The sequence below is a fragment of the Chelonoidis abingdonii genome, chromosome 2 (genome assembly GCF_003597395.2).
Source record: "Chelonoidis abingdonii isolate Lonesome George chromosome 2, CheloAbing_2.0, whole genome shotgun sequence".
Lineage (NCBI taxonomy): Eukaryota > Metazoa > Chordata > Testudines > Testudinidae > Chelonoidis > Chelonoidis abingdonii.
In genome coordinates this window covers 244,892,221-244,911,994 of record NC_133770.1, presented here as the reverse complement: position 1 = coordinate 244,911,994, position 19,774 = coordinate 244,892,221, and the positions used below count along the sequence as shown (strand labels likewise).

The following is a 19,774-nucleotide window of genomic DNA, read 5'->3' as shown; positions in this document are numbered from 1 at the left end:
GGAGACCAAGCATTCAAGCTCTAACACTCTTAACATCGCCCTGCCTCAATATTCAACCATAACTGTAATAATGACTCTCTTCACAGCAACTATTCTAAAGTCTGGCAGTTGTGTATGCCGCCACTTGTTTTCATTTCTTCCTGTTGCTAGCATGTGCTCAGATATCTGTATAGGGCAGCCAGTGCTTAATTTGTGTCAGGGCTTGTCAGGGCTGACCCCAACACCTCTAGGTTCAGCAGTTCAGAGCCACAGTACATCTGAGCTTGCTGCATCAGTTATGAATGTAAAAAATTGCTTAAATCCCAGCATGTAATTGCTTGAGCTCCAGAACCTCTTTCATTACATATTAAGCACTGAGAGCATCCTTTCTGTAGGCCAATGGGCAGAATCCCCAGCCAAAGAAGGTGAATATTACTGACCAGTGGCAGAGTTTCAATCCCTTTCCTTAGGGCTTGTTTTTATCGATTTATAAAAAAGGAGTTCCAAAACAAACAAAGACATTCAGAACAATGGATCCTAATTGCCAGAGACCCTTCCAGCTTTTTAGTCAGCTGAGAGAAGAAGAAGAAAAAAAACAAACATACCCTTCTTCCTAAGGAACCATTTACACAGCCACTTTTCCTTTGCAGTTATGCCTTCATCCTTGATCACCCATGTGACAAGCAGGGATCTCAGTTAATCTTTCATGCGCTAGAACTGTGCAGCACCTCTATACCTTGTAACACCTTCAAATAGCATCTCAAAGCACTTTCTAGTGGGAGGTAAAATACCAAAATAACATTTTACATAGCTAGATAGAAATTCACATACTCTGGGTAATGAAAAAAGGCATAAAGCAGTGTATTGAAGGCTGAAGTGTTTAATGCCTGTTTTGTTTCAGTCTTCACTAAAAAGACCAGCTGGTGATCGGACACTCAATTCAATTAATATTATCAAACAGGGTAAAGGAACACAAGCCAAAATAAGGAAAAAATAGGTTAAAGAATATTTAGATAAGTCAGATGTATTAAACTCTGCAAGACTTGATTAAATTCACCCTAGGGTAATGAGGAGCTAGCAGAAGCAATCTAGAATAATGGGGTAGGCAGTACTACTGACAAGGATCTGGGAGCTAAAGCATATCACACATTGAATTTGAGTCAACAACATGATAGAGTAGCAGAAAAAAAAAAGGCAAATGTCATTCTGGGGTGCATTAACAGGAGCATCATATGTCAAAGACAGGAGATAATTCTTCCACTGTACTCAGCACTGGTGAGGCCTCAGCTGGAATACTGTGTCTAATTGTGGGCACCACATTTTAGGAAAGATGTGGACAAACTAGGGAGTGGCCAGAGGAGAGCAACAAAAATGATCAAAGGTTTAGAAAACCCGACCTATGAGGAAAGGTTAAAAAAAAGGGGGGGGGCAATGTTTAGTCTTGAGAAAAGAAGACTTGAGTCTTGAGATAAGTGCTCAGCTGAATTAAGGGTTGTTAAAAGAGGATTGTGATCAATTGCTCTTCACGTCCACTGAAGGTGGAACAAGTAGTAGTGGGCTTAAATCTGCAGCAAGGGAGATTTAAATTAGATATTAGGAAAAGGTTTCTAACTATAAGAATTGTTAAGCACTGGAGCAGGCTTCCAAAGGAGTCAAATCCCTGTCACTGGAGGGTTTTTAAGAACAGGTTGGACAAACATCTGTCAGGGATGGTCTAGATGATACTTAGTCCTGCCTCAGTGCAGGGGGCTGGACATGATCACCTCAAAGTCCTTCCAGCCTTACATTTCTGTGATTCTATGAAAGTAAATTTAAACTTGCTAAAGATGGAAATAAGTACAGTGAGCTCCACTGAAAGTAAACATTTACCATGGCATGGTATAAATACCTCACAGTGGTATACATTCTAAATATTGGGAGTAGAGTTGTAACAAAAATACCATGGTACAGTATGGTATTTAAGTTTTAATAGCTTCCACTGTATTCTTTAAGACTAATTACATTGAGAAAGGAAAAAAGGAAGGATGAAATATTGGATGAAAAATACCATGGTCAAATAAGCCAAAAATAAATAAAAATCAGCAGCTTTGCACCAGCATATTATGCTAGTAAGAAAGACAAGGTGCCCAGAGACTCACTTCGTGATGACTATATGTTCCATGTAATAATAGTAAGTTGAATTTCATTGCACATCCCATCCAAAGTTCTCAAAGCACTTTACAGACACTTAATCCTCTCAATATCATTTCAATATAGGTAAAAATTATTATATTGTTTAATACAGAGCAGTACAGTGACACAACGAGTAGTTAAGGTCAAATTCTCCAATGTGGATGACTGAAGTTAGACATCTAAATTCATATTTAGGCACCTGAGAGAAATCAATGCAAAGTTGTGATGCTCAGTACCTCTGAAAATCAGGTCACTATTTAAATAGTTAAATATGGATCTAGCTCTTGAATTTGGCCATGACAACTTTGGTCTTAGTGTCTTACTTAAGGCCACACAGATAGTGACAGAAGTTGGGATCAAATGCTCCATTTCTGCTCCAACCATTACATAACCCTTCTTCCAAAATACGAAAACAACTATACCACCCTAAAGACCACCAGTTCCATTATTAATCATTAAGCATATTTAGGATAGTAAAAAAGAGGGAAGAGATGACGTTATTATACTTTCCCTTACTGAGGAAAGTATGAATCCATTTTCTGCTATAGCACTAAAAACTAACTGGAAGGAAAGTGGCAAGAACTTTGTCACATTCCAGTTGTGACAGACTGATGTTTATAAAACTTCTTTAAAAGATCCCTACATAGACCCAGAGGCTTCAGCTACTCTTTTGGAAAAAAAAAGTAGAAAGCAGGAAAAACTGTGGCTTTTCCCTGGAAGCAGCAGAGTGCTCTGAAGCCAAAAATATTGTTCCTGAACACTGAGTAAACCACACCAATTTCTGAAGTAACCCTGTATTACAGTTTCATGTGTTTGCAGTTTTGGTTTTAGAAGAGTCAAAAACAAAAATAGGAACAGCACAAATGACGAACCACATTTCATTTTCAGTGTAATCTAAATATATTAAGATCTTGCTGAAATATTCAGATTTCTAAGGTGACTTGTCTGCAATATCAATGTTGCTGTTTTAAAACTAGATAAAAATCCACAATATTTTAAAATCATCTTATTGACTGTATATTCTAAGAGCAATAGTATTATGGAGTAGCAGAAGAACTGTGTTAACTGACCTTAATTTCCCAAACACCGTCTATTGACAAAGAGTCGTTTAGTCTACTTCTATTACAACTTATTCATATCTATATATATATATATATCCTCCTGTGTGAAGATCAGAGCCTTAAATATTCTTTTAATCACCTTCTACCACCATTACAAGCCAGTTTTTAACAACTAACTGTTACCATATAATATATCAAGAGGTGTTGTGGGAAGTAATTGCAGTGTCTCGGATACTATGGTCTGATGAATATTAGCTTTTTAATGGTGACTCCTGTGAATCTGATTTTAATACAGTAGAAATGGAATATTGGAAAGGATGACAGAATAATAAGATATGATTTAGCACCCCTATAACAGATCTGCTTAAATATTTTCCATAAAAGACAGAGTTGAGCAACTGTCTTCAAGTAATAGTTGCTTACCAGGTTAAATATGGTGAGCTATTTAACAAATACTTGTCTTTCTTGTAAATGCACCCCAAAACATTGGATTTAATAACTGAAGTAAACTCAATTTATATTACAAAATGGTATTGTTTTCACAAAATATGAAAAAAAGGTTCTCATTATGGACAAAAGCTGCTTTCTTTTAGGAGTCACTTTTGGCCTCACAAGCTACTTTTACTTTGTAAAATCAAGGGTTGATGGCACCTCTTTTTGTAGATGACAGGCCAAATTCATCCATAGTATTCAGGGGAGCTTCAGTCAATGTTTCTCAATAAACAAATCTTAAATTAAATCAGATTCCCAGTCGGACAACATGGAGAAGACATGTTACTCAGTGTAAATCAGCACTTCTCTCTGTCTTCGCTATAGATTTTACTTCTTGAGCTCTGTGTTCTGCTATTGCAAATTAATAATTTTGCTAACAGTGGTGAAGGAAATGACAGATGAATTGCATCCCTCCTACTTTTGTAATTTTGATTTTTATTTTGGTAAAGCTCTTTTAAACTTTGAAACAATAAACCAATCTGCTGCTTTCCCACTTGCAGCTTCTGTTCCTGGAGCCACTTAGTTGCTACTGGCATTACATCAAAGTCATAACATAGACTTACCCACTTGTACACTGGGCCACTTTCAAGCTGCAGAATCCTTTGCTGAAAAATGCCAGATAGAATAAGAGGATAAGTCAACGTCACAGTATTCTTTGATGCAGCGTCAGTAGCCTTTCAGCACCGGGCAAAGAAGCTGAAGCACTTCCACCAGGCTTTGAAGTGAAGCAGGAAAGTGGAAAGCCAGAAAGAAAGCAGACGAGTTCGCTCTGAAAAGGGAGCTAGATTGTTTTTTTAAGTGCTCTCCAGCCACTAAAAGGATTCCACAGACAATAGTTCTCAGCTCTAAAGGAATGGGAATTGTGTTTTTTCAAGTATCCCTGTGAAGCTTTGGAAAAACTGACAAGATGACAAACAAAACAGAGACATGCCAGAGATGTTTCAGAAAGGTCTAGGAACTTAAATATGGGCATTGATACACAGAATGGAGAAATTCACCAAAGTGTGGTAGGCCAATGAAAATCCCTGTACCCTTTCTAAGCCCCTTTTTAGTCCTTCACAATACACCAGGGTACAGAGACTGGCTCTACCACACGTAGCCCTGGTTTACACTGCGGGTGGGTGGGGGAGAACCAATCTAAGTTACGCAACTTCAGCTATGTGAATAATGTAGCTGAAGAAGATGTACTTAGATCAACTTAGCATGATGTCTTCACCACGGTGAGTCAACTGCTGCTGCTCTCCCATCGACTCCGCCCGTGTCTCTCGTGGCGCTGGAGTACAGGAGTCGATGGGAGAGTGCTTGGGGATCGATTTATTGTGTCTAGACTAGACACGATAAATTGATCCTCGCTGGATCGATTGCTGCCCGCCAATCCGGTAGGTAGTGCAGACATACCCATACTGACTCTGTAACCTGAGTGTGCTGTAAAATGGGGCTGATAAATAGTTCATCAGAGATGGGGCTGACAGGAATGGATAGGGAGGACGGAGCTACTGGATCCGGACTTATATAGACCCTCTGGCCCAAAAGAATCTTACGGTGTCTGAGTAAGGTCTTTAGCCATGATCCCAGATTGCCAACAGGTTGGTGAGCTGAATAACAGCTTACCGTCACATTCACAGAACGGCTTTGTGTAGCAGTGAGTCATGCTGCATTGTTAACTTCAAGGGGAATTTGCCTAAGGATTAAGTAAAAACAGAAAACTTGAGCAAGCATTTGGTCCCAAATGTGGGACTTTCAAAAACCACAAAATATCAAATGGTCATCTTTGAATTTTCTTCTTCTAAGGAGCCAGTCCTCAGGTGGTAACTATGGGTATGTCTACACTACGGGATTATTCCAATTTTACATAAACCGGTTTTGTAAAACAGATTGTATAAAGTCGAGTGCACGCGGTCACACTAAGCACATTAATTCGGCAGTGTGCGTCCATGTACCAAGGCTAGCGTCGATTTCCGGAGCGTTGCACTGTGGGTAGCTATCCCATAGTTCCTGCAGTCTCCCCCGTCCATTGGAATTCTGGGTTGAGATTCCAATGCAAAAACAGTGTCGTGGGTGATTCTGGGAAAATGTCATCACTCAATCCTTCCTCCGTGAAAGCAATGGCAGACAATCATTTCGCGCCCTTTTCCCCTGGATTGCCCTGGCAGACGTTATAGCATGGCAAGCCCGTTTTGCCTTTTGTCACTGTCACCATATGTGTACTGGATGCTACTGACAAACGCGGTACTGCAGTGCTACACAGCTGCATTCATTTGCCTTTGCAAGGTAGCAGAGAGACGGTGTACCATCCCTATTGCACCGTCTGCCATGCCATTGTAACATTGATGAGATGACGGTTATCAGTCATTCTGTACCATCTGCTGCTGTCATGGGTGCTCCTGGCTGGCCTCACTGAGGTCAGCCGGGGGCGTATGGACAAAAATGGGAATGACTCCCTGGGTCATTCCCTTCTTTATGTTTTGTCTAAAAATAGAGTGAGTCCTGCAAGTGTACTAGAGAACCAGAGAGCACAGCCGCTCCATGTCAGAGCCCGAGATCCCGCAGAAATGACGAGCTGCATGCCATTCTAGGGGGTGCCCCTGCAACAACCCCACCCGTTGCTTCCCTCCTCCTCCAACCCTCCTGGGCTACCATGGCAGTGTCCCCCCATTTGTGTGATGAAATAATAAAGAATGCAGGAATAAGAAACACTGACTTTTTAGTGAGATAAAGTGATAGGGAGGAAGCCTCCAGCTGCCGTGATAGTGCAGGCAGTACAGAATCTTTTCTTTAGACATGAAAGAGGGGGGGCTGATGGAGCTCAGCCTCCAGTTGCTATGATGAAGACGGTTACCAGCCATTCTGTACCAACTGCCGGGAATGACCAGGAGTCATTCCCATTTTTACCCAGGCGCCCCAGCCGACCTCACCAAGGCCAGCCAGGAGCACTCACAGGCTGATGATGACGATGGATAGCAGTCATATTGTACCATCTGCCACCGGGAAGAGGATGCTGGTGCTCAGCACTGCAGCACTCCGTCTACCAGCAGCATGCAATAGACAAAGAGTGACATTGAAAAAAGGCGACAAATGGTTTTTTTTCCCTTTTCCTTCGGGGGGAGGGGGGGGGAAAAGAGTGTAAATTGACGACATATACCCCTGAAACACCCGGGGAAATGTTTTTGACCCTTCAGGCACTGGGAGCTCAGCCAAGAATGCAAATGCTTTTTGGAGACTGTAGGGACTGTGGGATAGATGGAGTCCTCAGTACTCTCTCCCTCCCTCCATGAGCGTCCATTTGATTCTTTGGCTTTCCGTTACGCTTGTCACACAGCACTGTACTGTGGACTCTGTCTATCATAGCCTGGAGATTTTTTCAAATGCTTTGTCATTTCGTCTTCTGTAACAGATAGAACAGATTTGTCTCCCCATACAGCGATCAGATCCAGTATCTCCCATACAGTCCATGCTGGAGCTCTTTTTGGATTTGGGACTGCATCACCACCTGTGCTGATCAGAGCTTCAGGCTGGGCAAACAGGAAATGAAATTCAAAAGTTCGCAGGGCTCTTCCTGTCTACCTGGCCAGTGCATCCAAGTTCAGATTGCTTTCCAGAGCGGTCACAATGGTGCACTGTGGGATACCCCCGGCAGGCCATACCGTCAAATTGCCGCCACGCCCCCCAATCAGACTGGAAATACCAGATGATTCTACAGTGCTATTCTCTTGTTCCGGGGAGGACTACAGAAATCGGTTTAAAGAGCCCTTATATCGATATAAAGGCCTCGTTGTGTGAACGGTGCAGGTTAAATCGGTTTATGCTGCTAAATTCGTTTAAACACGTAGTGAAGACCAGGCCTAAGAGATGTGTGTGGTAAGGGTCATGGCTTCTGAACGTGAGGCTCCGTGAAAGCCATGGGTCAGCCACAGTCTGAAAGGGACAGCACTGTGTCAGTTATTCTCAGCTATCACTTACCATTATTGAAAGACACCAGAATGACAGGACCACAGAGGACCAAATAGCCTACCACAATACAATATTAATAAATGTGCATACTCTTTATATCCTCGTGGGCAAAAAGAGTATAGTTCTGTAGATGTTAACTGTTTATTTTTCATTTTCTGTGACAAACAAACAAAATCGGATCAAATGCTGATCACATACACATGCATAGTTGCCAATGCTATATGGCCTACATCTGAAATAGAAGTAGAAAAAAGTAGTAGTTGGTTTATCATCCTTCCCCAGGTTGTAAATAAAACATATTTTAAAAATCTTAAATTATAGATTTATGGTAATTTAGAAGGGAATCAGGCCCCAGGAAGATTAAAGTAAATAATAAAACTACCTTCACTGTTACAGTGAAAGACAAAACATAGTACTCTCAGTAAATGGCGAAGTGTCAAGAATTCAAAATTTGCATTAATGGAACTACTTATATAAGAAATTCAATAGTGTTGGGAACTTATATGCAGCAGTACAGATATTGAGATGAGGTCTTATGTGAACTACACTAATTCATATTTTGTTCTTTTTGTTCCAGAAAAGACACCTACAAATGCAGGAATACATGGGAGAGGCAAGTTTAAAAACAGAATTCATGCTAACTCATGTTAAAGATGCCTTTGGAAGGTTTTTTTGTGGAAACCATTGTTGGTCTTACACAGTTGTTTAGGATGTCGAGTTGGCAACTTCTAGTAGCAGAAAACAACACCCTTCCCACCCCTTACCTGCTCCTGCTCTGAGGCCCCGCCCCACTCCTCTCCACCGCCTCACCTCCACATTGCTCTCTCCCCCCCTCACCCACTCATTTCACTGGCCTGGGGCTGGAGGTTGCGGGGTAGAGGGGTGAGGGTCTCCGGCTGGGGTGCAAGCTCTGAATGGCCGGGGATGAGGAATTTGGGTGCAGGATGGGGGCTCTTGGTTGGAGCTGAGGGGTTCCGGGAGTGTGGCGCGGGATCCATCTTAGGTCAAAGGCTGCCGGCTGGAGGTCGGACTCTGGAAGTGTAGGGAGCTGTGGATAGGGTATTAAGGGTGCAGCGGATGGGTCTGCTGGGAATAGGGCTGTCAAGAGGGGTGGATGTGGGAGGGGCTCCAGGTGGGGTGCAAGGAGAGAAATGGAGGAGCTCCAGCTGTGAGGGTACGCGGCTTCTGGAGTGGGGCGTGTGGATGAGGGGCTTGGGGTGCAGGATGGGTCTCTGGGATGGGGCTGAGGGGTTTGGAGCGTGGGAGGGGGCTCCAGGCTGGGGTGCAGGAGGAGGGAGTGAGGGCTCCAGCTGGAGGTACGGGCTCTGGAGTGGGGCTGGGGATGAGGGGTTTGGGGTGCAAGATGGATCTCTGGGCTGGGGCCAAGGGGTTCTGAGTATGGGAGGGGGCTCAGAGTTGGAGGGGGGGATGAGGGTGCAAAAGAGGGAGTTTGGGTGCAGGAGGGGGCTCAGGGCTGGGGATTGAGGTGCAGGAGGGGGCTCAACTCTGGAGCAAGGGGTTGGGGTGTGGGAAGCAGTGCTGGCTCTGGGAGGGAGTTTGGGTGTCGGAGGGGGCTCAGGGCTGAGACAGGGAACTGGGGTGCAGGCTCCAGGCCAATGGGAGCTGTGGAGCCAGCGTTTTGAGGGCAGGGACAGTACATGGAGCTCCCCAACCACCTATTAGGAATACAGGAGTAAATAGCTTGTAGAAAGAGTTCCTTGTATTTTCCAAACAGTACAAATGTAAATATGGCTACCTGGCCTTTCTGATTTATAATATTTCCATGGTTTATTTGATGAAGGGTCCTTTTGATTCTACTTACTGAGTTATTTAAAGGATAACATTCATGGCAGACGAGTCTATAAGGCCATGAATAGTTTTCAAGAATGGTGAAATGCCAAGTGAAGAATATAGCCACAAACACAGCATATTGTCTCATGTACTCCTGCACTATGAAATTCAACGAGATATTTAAAAACATCAAACAAACAATTATACACAACCACACTCGCTATAGAGTAAATAGGTTGTCCATTGAAGCAATGCAGAGTCTGGAGTACAAACAAGACAATAATCAAGGGTGCAGGATCGGAAATGACACAATTTTAAAAATCTGCATTTTTTTTAAAACAGATTAGCAAACATCTTAGATTAGTATATGCTGCACACCAGAGTAACTGCTAGAGGCTGAATGGAGCACATTACACAACACACACAGCTCCTCAAAGGGTGTGGACAGTCAGAAAGCAGAGTTGTTGCCTCTTTGTGCTCTCTTGAGAGTGATAGTTAGACTTGAGCTGCTCCTCTTGCACAGATGCACAAGGGGGCAGTGGGGAACAAGAAGAGGATAAGCTCCTTATTCATGCTTTTCCCAGTAGCATACTTGTACAATGCAAGGCAGAATGTGGGCCTATATTTATATAACATATGCACATTTCCACTGTATGTAGCATTTTCATATTTCATGTTATGACTCACTCATAACCCAAAATGATGTGTTGATTCTATTGATGTCACATTGTGGGTGGGGTTCATGTGAATAACTATTTGAGGGTGAGTTCAAAAACTGCCTTACTATTCAAGAGAGTGGCCTGTGAAAAAAGATGCAATGTAACCATACACAGCTAGTGCTAATATAGATCTTACCGTAGCTTGTGATTTGATACATTTCTGGACTAAAATCTTTCCTGTCATGTACAGAAAAGTAAGGTTCATAGCGAAAAAGAAAACTAGGATTTAAAGTGAAAGCTTATTTATAAAATCAGGCTCTAAATAATTAGTAGCCAACCATAAACACCAAGAGACCCAGTGGAATCTCCAAGAGCCACATCATAATTACAGTTACGCCTGAGGGAATTCTGTGCCAAAAATTTTAAAATTCTATAAAATTCTGCAGATTTTATTTGTCAAAATAACACTATATAAAAATCACACCAGTTTCAATTATTTTTGAAATTTATTTCAAAATACCTATCAGCAAGTATGTCTATCAATATCATCATCATCATCATCTTCCATACCACATTGGTCACTGGGCAACCATCACTGATGAGCAATCAACCAATTGTCTCCACCTCTAACAATTGTGTGCCAGTGCTTGAGTCTCCATGAAGTCCATTCCTGTCCACTCTTTTATGTTCACTCTTCTGTCTACCTCTTCTCCTCCTCCTGGAGGATGATCTTGGATAGGCCAGATGATCTTGTTACATGGTCAGACCACTTCAACTTGTCATCAGGAGGTCTTCATATGACCCAGCACATTGGGCAATGATGTTGCAGACCTCTTCGTTAGTGACGTGGTTGAAGTAGGAGATGCCCAGGATTTAACCAAAGTGTCTCATCTCTACTACCTGTATTTTCCATTCAAATTCTGCCGTAAGTTCTGCATGCATACAGAAAAAATGGAGATGATCAATGCTTGCAGCAATTTCAGTTTGGATTCCAGGGAGATGTTCTTATTCCTCCAAATTGGTTTTAGCTTTGCCACTGCTGCTGTTGTTTGCGCAGTTCTTTCCTGAACTGCTGCCTTGGATCCTTCGTCAGTGATGGTTGCCCCCAAATACTTGAACTGTTTCACTGTCTCCAGCTCTTGTCCACTGACAGTGATAGGTGAGCTGATGACAAACGTACGTTTGTCATCGGCTTGGCTTTCTCTGTACTAATTTCCATGCCATATTTTGAAGAGATTTCATCCAATCGTTTCACAGGGTTGGCAAGTTCATCTTTGCTGCCTGCCAGGCCATCAATGTCATCAGCGAACGGAAGATTTGAGATTGTTTGGCCTCCAATACTGACTGTGCAGAAGGGATCATCTAGGACATCAGTCATTATGCGCTCCAAGTAGATGTTGAACAGTGCGGACGAAACAAGGCAGCCTCGCCAGACTCCAACAGTGGTGCGAAACCACTCGCCTATTGTGCCATTGACGAGAACTGCACTGCTGGCCTTGGCATACAGTTGTTTAATGGTAAGAATAAGCTTGCAACCAACATTGTACTTCTTCATGGTTGCCCAGAGAGCTTCATGCCATACTCTGTTAAATTCCTTTTTGAAGTCAAAGATGTGGAAAATGTCCTCCTGGTGTTGTAAGTACTTCTCACACAGAACAAAGGCTGAAAATCTGTTCTGTGGCACTTCTTTCAGCACAAAAGCCAGCCTGTTCTTCAGCGATGATATTCCCCACTTGCAACTTCAATCTGTTCAATATGAATTTCAACATCACTTTGCTAATTAAGCTTATGGTCCGGTAACTTTGACACAATTGCAGGTTGTCTTTCTTTAGCAAAGTGATGATTAGTGACTGTGTCCACATGGAGGGCCACTCACCGGTCTGCCAGATCTTGTTGCAGATCTTGGTGAGTACATCTATTACTATTTCTCTTCTGAATTTCATCAACAGTATAGACACACACAAAAATTCCCCCAGGAGTAGAAAGTTAAAGAAACCTCCATGACAACCCAGTTCCTGCTTCTCTGCCCCTTTCCTAACAGAGCCCAGTCAGGCGGCCAGACACTCACATCCCACATCCCCCAGAGGCCAGCTGCAGGGTCCCCCTGGCCCAGACACTCATAGACCCTACTCTCCTAGAGCCCAGGGATCCAGAGGGAGAAACAGCCAGATGCTGGGTCCTGGGTTTCCACAGAGTTTCCTGCACACTGCTGCCTCCTTCCTTCAGGGAGTCCTGGGAACCCTCCAGATTCCTCTCTCTCCCACCCCCCTGGCCTTGTCTTCTATCTGGCAAGCTGAGCTCTGCCGGATCCAGTGACCTGTAGCGGTGGTCAACATCTCTGCAGCCCAATGAGGGGTAGGGGAGGAGGAAGAGAAAATTCTGCAGACCCAGCCCAACATTAATGCAGAATTCTGCATTGTGCAGTGGCACAAAATTCCAGAGAGTGTAAGAAGTCTTTCTCCCATGCACATCTCAACTAAGGTCCAGCTATACTTTGTAGTCCCATCAACATGGATAAATAAATAAATTGCTCTTTTCTATTACTAAAGTGTGTCTTGGAACATGAAAATGTGCATTGACTGTCTCAGCATTTAGTTCTCTATTTACCATATTACCTCCCCCCCCCCACCCCCCGAAAAAAAGTTAAAGGTGCAAAGTCAAGCACTCAAAAGTTATGAAATACCAGAATTAAGGTTGTCTGTGCAACACTAGATGTGTATGCCTTATAATACAGTCTTTAATTACATGATCACATACGATTTTTTCCACAGGGCCCTGGCCTCATTCAGTATACAGAATGGATGGAATTCAAATAATGAACAGCTATCCAAGTCTTTGTATTTATATTTTTTTTTCAGTACGTAGCCCCATGCTTTACTTAACACACTCAATTCAACTCTGCTCTGGAGATGGCATTATTAATTTCCTCACAAGCTTTTCTATGGTGTGCATCAGAGCCATCCTGTCCATAGGACACACCGGGACAACTGTCACGGGCCCTGCGCTTTGGGGGGCCCCACGCTTTGGGACGCAGCGTCCAGGGCAGCCTGGGTGGTTAGCAGGGGGCCTGGTGCCAGCAGCAACAAGCAACCCAGACCCAGCCTGCTCCACTCTGCTGGCTCCTGGCGTCACTCGGAGGAGGGGACAGAAGCTGGAAAGAGGCGAGATGGGGGTGGGGGTTTGGCGGAAGGGGTGGAATGGTGGCAGAGCAGGGTCAGGAAAAGGCAGGGTGGGGTGAAGAAGGAAGAGGCGGGGCAGGGACTGGGGGAAGGGTGGAGTGGAGGCAGGGCCTGGACCAGAATGGGGGGTTGTTCCAGGCCCAGCACCACCCTAAGGACGGCCCTGCTCATCCCATCTAAGGGCTGAATGCTCAAAAAGGAGTTAGGCATCTAACTTACTGAAATCAGTAGAAATGAGAAGTCTAAGTAGAAGTTAGGAGCCTAACTACTTTTTGAGCATTTATTGTCACAACGCTGCTAAGAGATGAGAAGTGGTATTTTCTATATTGTACAGATGGGGAACTGAGGCACATAAAGATTAATTTCAGGAGTGTTCACTAATTTTGGTTGCCCAAGCTGAGACACCCAGGCTCTGATTTTTCAGAGTACTTAATATTATATAGCATTATGTTTGTTCAAAACACAGGTCCCATGGAATTCCGTTGCACTGTGAGTACTCAACACTTCCACAAATCAGACCCCGTGGTCTCAAGTCAGGCACCCAGAAAATGAGGAAAACACAATTAGTGACCGCTGTAAGAGTTTGGTTCAAATGCCTTGATCAGAATCATACAGGAAACCTGTCTAAAGGGCAGGGACAGAATTCAGTTTGCTTAGGTAGTACTGTATTCAACTGCCCTAACCAAGAGACTAACCATTCTCTTCCTGCCATCTCTTGTCTCTTTCCAACTTGGACAACACAAAGCAGGGATGCCTCCAGACAACAGTGTCCCACACTAAACAACCCTGATTAAGATGTTTTTCTAGAAAAATATGCTCTAGTTCAAATAAGAATTAATTCAGGGAAGGCCTATGGTCTTAGCATTACACAGGAGGTCAAACTAGATGAACGCAGTGGTTCCTTCTGGCCTCATAATCTATGAATCCCCAGAGCAAATCCATCCTGGCCAGTGAATTAGGCAGTGGTCCTGTAGAAAAATTAGTATTTGATGATACAGTCTTCTATTATATTATAACACATACACATAAGTGGTGGCATCCACAAAAGTATCAAGAAGTCTGGTGGCACCTTAAAGACAAACCAATTTGTTTGGTCATAAGCTTTCATGGATAAAAAACCCCACTTCAGATGCATGGAGTGAAAATAACAGATAAAGGCATAAATATATATTGCCACATGAAGAGAAGGGAGTTACCTTACAAGTGGAGAAATTAACCTTAATTATAGAATTTCCTAACTTTTGAGTGTTTGCTTCACTTTGCAACCTTAATTATTTTCTTTTAACATAGTTGGTTGGTTTTTTTTTTTTGTAATTTCCTAGGTTATGAAAAAAGCAAACTGAAAAATCAGAAACCCTACTATGTAGCATCATATGAACATCCATGTGGGTCATCAGCAGGGTTGGTATCTTTAGATTCACTACACGTACCTCTGGCACTTGAGCTGACAAAGTAAGTGATAGCAGTAGTAAGTTGTTACCCTCTATGTGGGCCAACACTAGAGAAGGATGAGAGGCTTTGCCAGTGGGTTTCACAGATATTTGCTGATAGCAGAGAAAGGATAGATGAGACTCAGGAAACCTGGGTTCCATTCCAGGCTCTCGGGGGAAGTGTGTTCTAGTGGGCACAGACTCTTTTGTCCATTTCACTCCAGTATAATCCCTTCCATTACTTCCTTCCCAACCTGTCCCTGACCCATTCCTACATCTTCCCCATCCCTGGCACCACATCCCAGTCCCATTCTCCTTGTCCCAGTCTCCACTCTTCAAATTCTCTCATCTCAGTCCCAGCCTCTTGACCCACCCAGTCCTAATCTCAGCATTCTTGACTCTCCATCCCAGTCCCAGTGTCCTCCCATTTCCTAGTCTCAGTCTTCCTGACTAGCCAGTCCTAGTTCTGTCCCACCCCTAGCACCATGTCCTAAGTCTCTTTGTTGAGTAAGTTTCAGGTCCCCATTTCCTAGCTACTCATCCAATCTGTTTCTTTCTCCCACCCTGGTCTCCAGCTACTTCCCACCCACATTCCTTATCTTCAATACCTCTCTGTCCCAAACTCCTTCTTTCGGCTCTTGACCCAACCACAGTGTCCCGCTACATCTATCCCACCACTTCATTGTCATGGTTTATTTGACCAACCAGTTCCAGTTTCCCTCCAAGGTTCCTCATCCAGTATCTTCCCTCACCTGTTTCCTTTCCCACCTTCCAATCTCTTTGTTCGGTGAGTCAGTCTCCCCTTTGCTCTGAGTCCCAGTCGTCTTGTCAAGTCCCAGTTCCTCCTTCCCCACCACCAACTAGCCTCTAGGCCCAGTCTCAATCCCTCTCCCAGTTCCTTGTCCCATCTACCTCACTCTAATCTGCACAGGTCCACCTATTACTCCCTCTGCATTCAAATAAGGCAGCTTCTTCCTCCATGCCTGAGCCCAGCACTTGTCTCATTGACAGCACCAAAGAAATTGTCTTCTTGCTTTCAGTTCAGATGCCCAAACCCAGCCCACAGCAGCCTGCTCAGCCCCATGCTGGAGAATGTTCAGCACAAATAGAATTGTCAGGAACTTTAACTGCTAAAAATCTAAGAAGTCTCTACTGAGCATGTGCAAACTGAGATTTTTCAAAGGCTTTTAACATGTCTTAAACTTGGGTGGATTTCACATGGATAACAAAAGCACTGCCAGCTTGACAAATTTAAATTTCCTGTTTGAAAGCATGCTTTTCAACGGTCAGCAGAATTTTCTAGCAAGAACGAAACATACTTTTTCCTAGCCTCATTTTTGCCTATGGCTGAACTGTTGTGGCTGAAATTAACAAAAAAAACCCACTAGCCTGTGGCAGATACCTGGCATGGAAAATTTCAGCTGAGCAGTTCAAGTCTGGCTAAATTATAAGTAACCGAAACAGGATCTTATGATGGAAACTGTTGGGCAACCTTACTAAAAGGGGTGCAGTCAGTCCTGCCTATAATAATGCAATCTCTTTAATATCTGTATAGTCAAAAAAATGAACATTGTGACAAAAGTTTTATTTTTTCTGCAGATGTAAGAGTAATAATACAATTGCCTCATTCTTCTCAGGCCACTGGCCTTTTGAGTAGTTCCAAGGATAGACTTTTAGTATTCCAAATGTGCTCTAATAAGTTAGTAGGATCATAAATAGGGGCCTACCAAATTCCTGACTGTGAAAAACATGTCATGGACCACGAAATCTGGCTATTTCTGGCTGGGAGTGCCCCAGATGGGGGCTCCTATCATGCACCAGGCTCCAGCTGCTAATCCCAGCCCAAGTTGACTAGGGATGGGACTTCCTTTTCCCATGCATGGGCCACTCATGAAGCCCGGTCAGACCCACCTCTGGGAACCTCCCCAGGCTCCAGGAAGTTCCACACCTGCTGGCTGGGAGCCCAGTTCTGAAGGCAAGTGAGGGCAGCTGTCAGGCGGACCCAGGCAGGAGGCTGCCAGGAAAACTGGAACATATGGTAACCAACTCCCCATACCCTGTGACCCTCACTTCTGCACTGCTTCTGGCGGTGATGCTGGCTTTAGAGCTGCACACTGAGACAGCAGCCACTGCTCTCCGGCTGCCCAGCTCTGATAGCAGCATCCCTACCAGCATCAGAGCAGAAATAAGGGTGGCAATCCCATAACCCACCCTACAATGGCCTTGCGACTGCCCCCCACCCCTCCATGGCCTCCCTTTGGGTCGGGAACCCCACAATTACAAAACTCTGAAATTTCAGATATAAACATCTGAAACTATGAAATTGACTATTTTAAAAATCCTATGACCTAGAAATTGACCAAAATGCACCCTGAATTTGGTAGGACCCTAGTCATAATGAAACCTAAATTATCCTATAAAAAAACCAAACAAACAGAAGTTGATAATAGTGAAAGCTTTAGGTTCAACAAATACCAAATACATATTGAAGGGGGGAAAGGCCAAAAACTAAGGGAAATTATCACATACTAATATATTAAACATAGAAATATACCAGTTTAGGAACTAGGAAGAACCTGTGTTATTTTGCAATGCAATGTTTCCAGTTTAGCACCCTGCTTATCTTTTAGCTCCTGAAGATACTGTGTTGCATTTCATCCTTTTATAATAATGTTTTAAATAGACAAACATCAAGAAACAATGGCTGAAAGTATGCTATTTTATACGACAGCAACTACTGCATTAACATTTCTTTCTAGACACCACTATCAAATTGTCCTTACCATATATTCCATATTGGAAGCTGGTGGATACACCTGACTCCGTAATTTATTATGAAGATCCAAGATACTTTGCATATCACTGTCTGTGATAGCCCTTTTCCCTCTTTGCTTGGCAATCCACCACTCACTATCCTCGTCCATGTACTTTTCCAGAAGTTCCTCTAATAGTGTACCATTGGGAAGAACCATTGCAGAAACTGTTTGAGCTATGAATAGCAAGGCAGTTACTCTGAGCCATTTCTGTGCTACACACTTCATGATGAATGACCTCAAAACCCCCCAGGGTTAATTCCAGGACAAAGTCTTTCTTCCAGGTCTGTTGGCTGCAAAGGCATAAGAGAGAGTAAAGTGATTCTGAGGTTAGTGTTGGCCTGAATTAATCTGTTAAATAACAAAAGTCAAACTGTAGTTGGGAGGGGAGTGTGCCAGTGTGGTTTTTAGGGATGCCAGAGAACACAGACACCCATCCTTTACACTGTGGCTTTGACCTCATGAATTGAAGATCATTCAGGTAGTTATGTAAAGGACACTTAAGAGTCTGCATAAATAAAAGCAATTTTTTCATAAACTGCCTTCAACTGATAGTGCCTCCCTTTAAGCAATCTAAATTAGATGGTTAAATTAAATTAGGTCCTCTTAGAATATCCCAGTGTATAAATATAGCTGTTTTCAAACTAAAGGGGCTTGCAGCGAATCCCAAAATGAAAACCACCCCCAAAAAGAATGTGAAGTATGCTTTAAAAAAATCAGAACGATCAAATCTGATGTTGATCAGAAGCTTTTGTTTTATGATTTAAAAACATTTTGAGTCTCCAAACTTAACAACAAAAGTTAGATTATTAAAACCTGTTAGTCAAACAGGGTTTATTTATTATACTTGCAGAACAAAAATGAATTATTTTAAAAGAAGGTTTTAAGATGCAGTTCTCCAACCAAGAACGTTCTTCTGATGCCCACTGCCGTTTGGAAAGCTGCAGTGCTCTATCTACAGTAGCTCCCTCATCCCAGCTCAAAATATATTAACACTGTAACACCAATCCCCTAGCACTCCAGTTATGGACCTAGCTGTGGAGGGTAGAGGGGGAAAGGAACATCTCGCATCTTGAAGAAAATGCACAGAAAGGCTGCATAGGTGCCCAGTATATCCAATGTTCCAATAGGGAAGATACATCGTATTATACTATTGGGCCAAAATTGCACTTTCCGCACCTGTTAGGCATTAAATAAAGATGCTGGAATGAGAAAGCCTGGCTTTTTGGCTCCAGTTTCTATGAAAAAAAAAATATCAATCTGGGCTGCATTTCAACCACACGCCCGCCCGGCTTCTACGGACAAATCAACTGCTGCTGCCCCAAAGTTGCTGCTCAGCAGCAAGCGTCCTGCGAGCTCGCGATGGAGCGACAACTCTGCGGAGAGTTGAGTGTCCCAGCAAGTCAGACCTGGAGCTCTCCCCTGGCCCCTGCCCTCCCTCCTCAGGCCCTTTGTTACACGGCGAGGAGAACTGGACAGAAAACCCAAGCCGGGAGCTGGGTCTCCCCGGGAAGTCCCCGACTCGTGCGTGGGAAGAACCGCAGGTCCGGGGGGTGCCGCGCGCAGGCTCGCAGCTGGGGCGCTGCTGATGGTTGCGGGAGTCAGGGCTGAAGGGCGCGGAGCCGTTCCCAAGCGATGCTGAGCCAAGCCCTTACCTCGCCCGGCCTTTCGGACCCCCAGGTCCCGGAAGCAGCCACCCAGCCACAGCCGTGTTCGGGCCGCCGCCGCCGCCCGCCCGCTCGCGTCTCCTCCCCGCCTTGCAGAGCCGGGAGATGCGGCGGAATTGCCCAAGCAGCAGAGCAGGAGCCGAGGCGCGCTGGAGGCTGCGCCTGCAAACTCTGCGAGAAGTTTGTGCCACCAGTCCCAGCCCCTCAGCGCAGACACTTTCCCTGCCTCCTGCTCTGGACGTGGAGTCCCCTTCCCGCGCTCGCTCCGGCCTCTCGAAGGCCTCTGCTGCTGCTAGTGCCAGGAGCTCAGCGCTTGCTTCCCCTTTGCTCCCGCCCATTTATCCCGGGCCTAGAGCGCGCCCCCAGTGACGTGCCGTGGCCACCCCGCCCCACCAGCAACCCGCCAGGAGACTCGGAAAGGGGCTCTGCTTAGCGCCACTGAAACCCTGCCTGGAGAGGGAAAAGCTGGCTCCCTCTGAGCTCAGCTACCTGCCTCCCTCCCGCAGATTTTTCACCCCCAAATTGTACCATCAGAACAGAGAACAAAGGTCCTCACTGGACCAAGCAAATCCAGACCGGC

At 44.3% G+C, this 19,774-nt stretch overlaps 1 protein-coding gene across 2 annotated transcripts in view; it reads right to left on the bottom strand.

The window, feature by feature from the left end:
• Positions 1 to 19,349, bottom strand: part of CRISPLD1 (cysteine rich secretory protein LCCL domain containing 1) — a 57,897-nt gene extending 38,548 nt beyond the window's left edge. Inside the window, exons 1-2 of one of the 2 annotated variants that reach the window (XM_032784779.2) lie at positions 19,183 to 19,349; positions 17,498 to 17,820 (exon numbers count right to left, since the gene is read on the bottom strand). In XM_032784779.2, the coding sequence (XP_032640670.1) occupies positions 17,498 to 17,755 (258 nt within the window). In that variant the 5' untranslated portion in view covers positions 17,756 to 17,820; positions 19,183 to 19,349. Of the gene's footprint in view, positions 1 to 17,497; positions 17,821 to 18,706; positions 18,768 to 19,182 lie in introns of those variants that run through there. The other variant, XM_032784780.2, reaches the window with a different exon arrangement.
• Between the last annotated feature and the right edge of the window lie 425 nt (positions 19,350 to 19,774).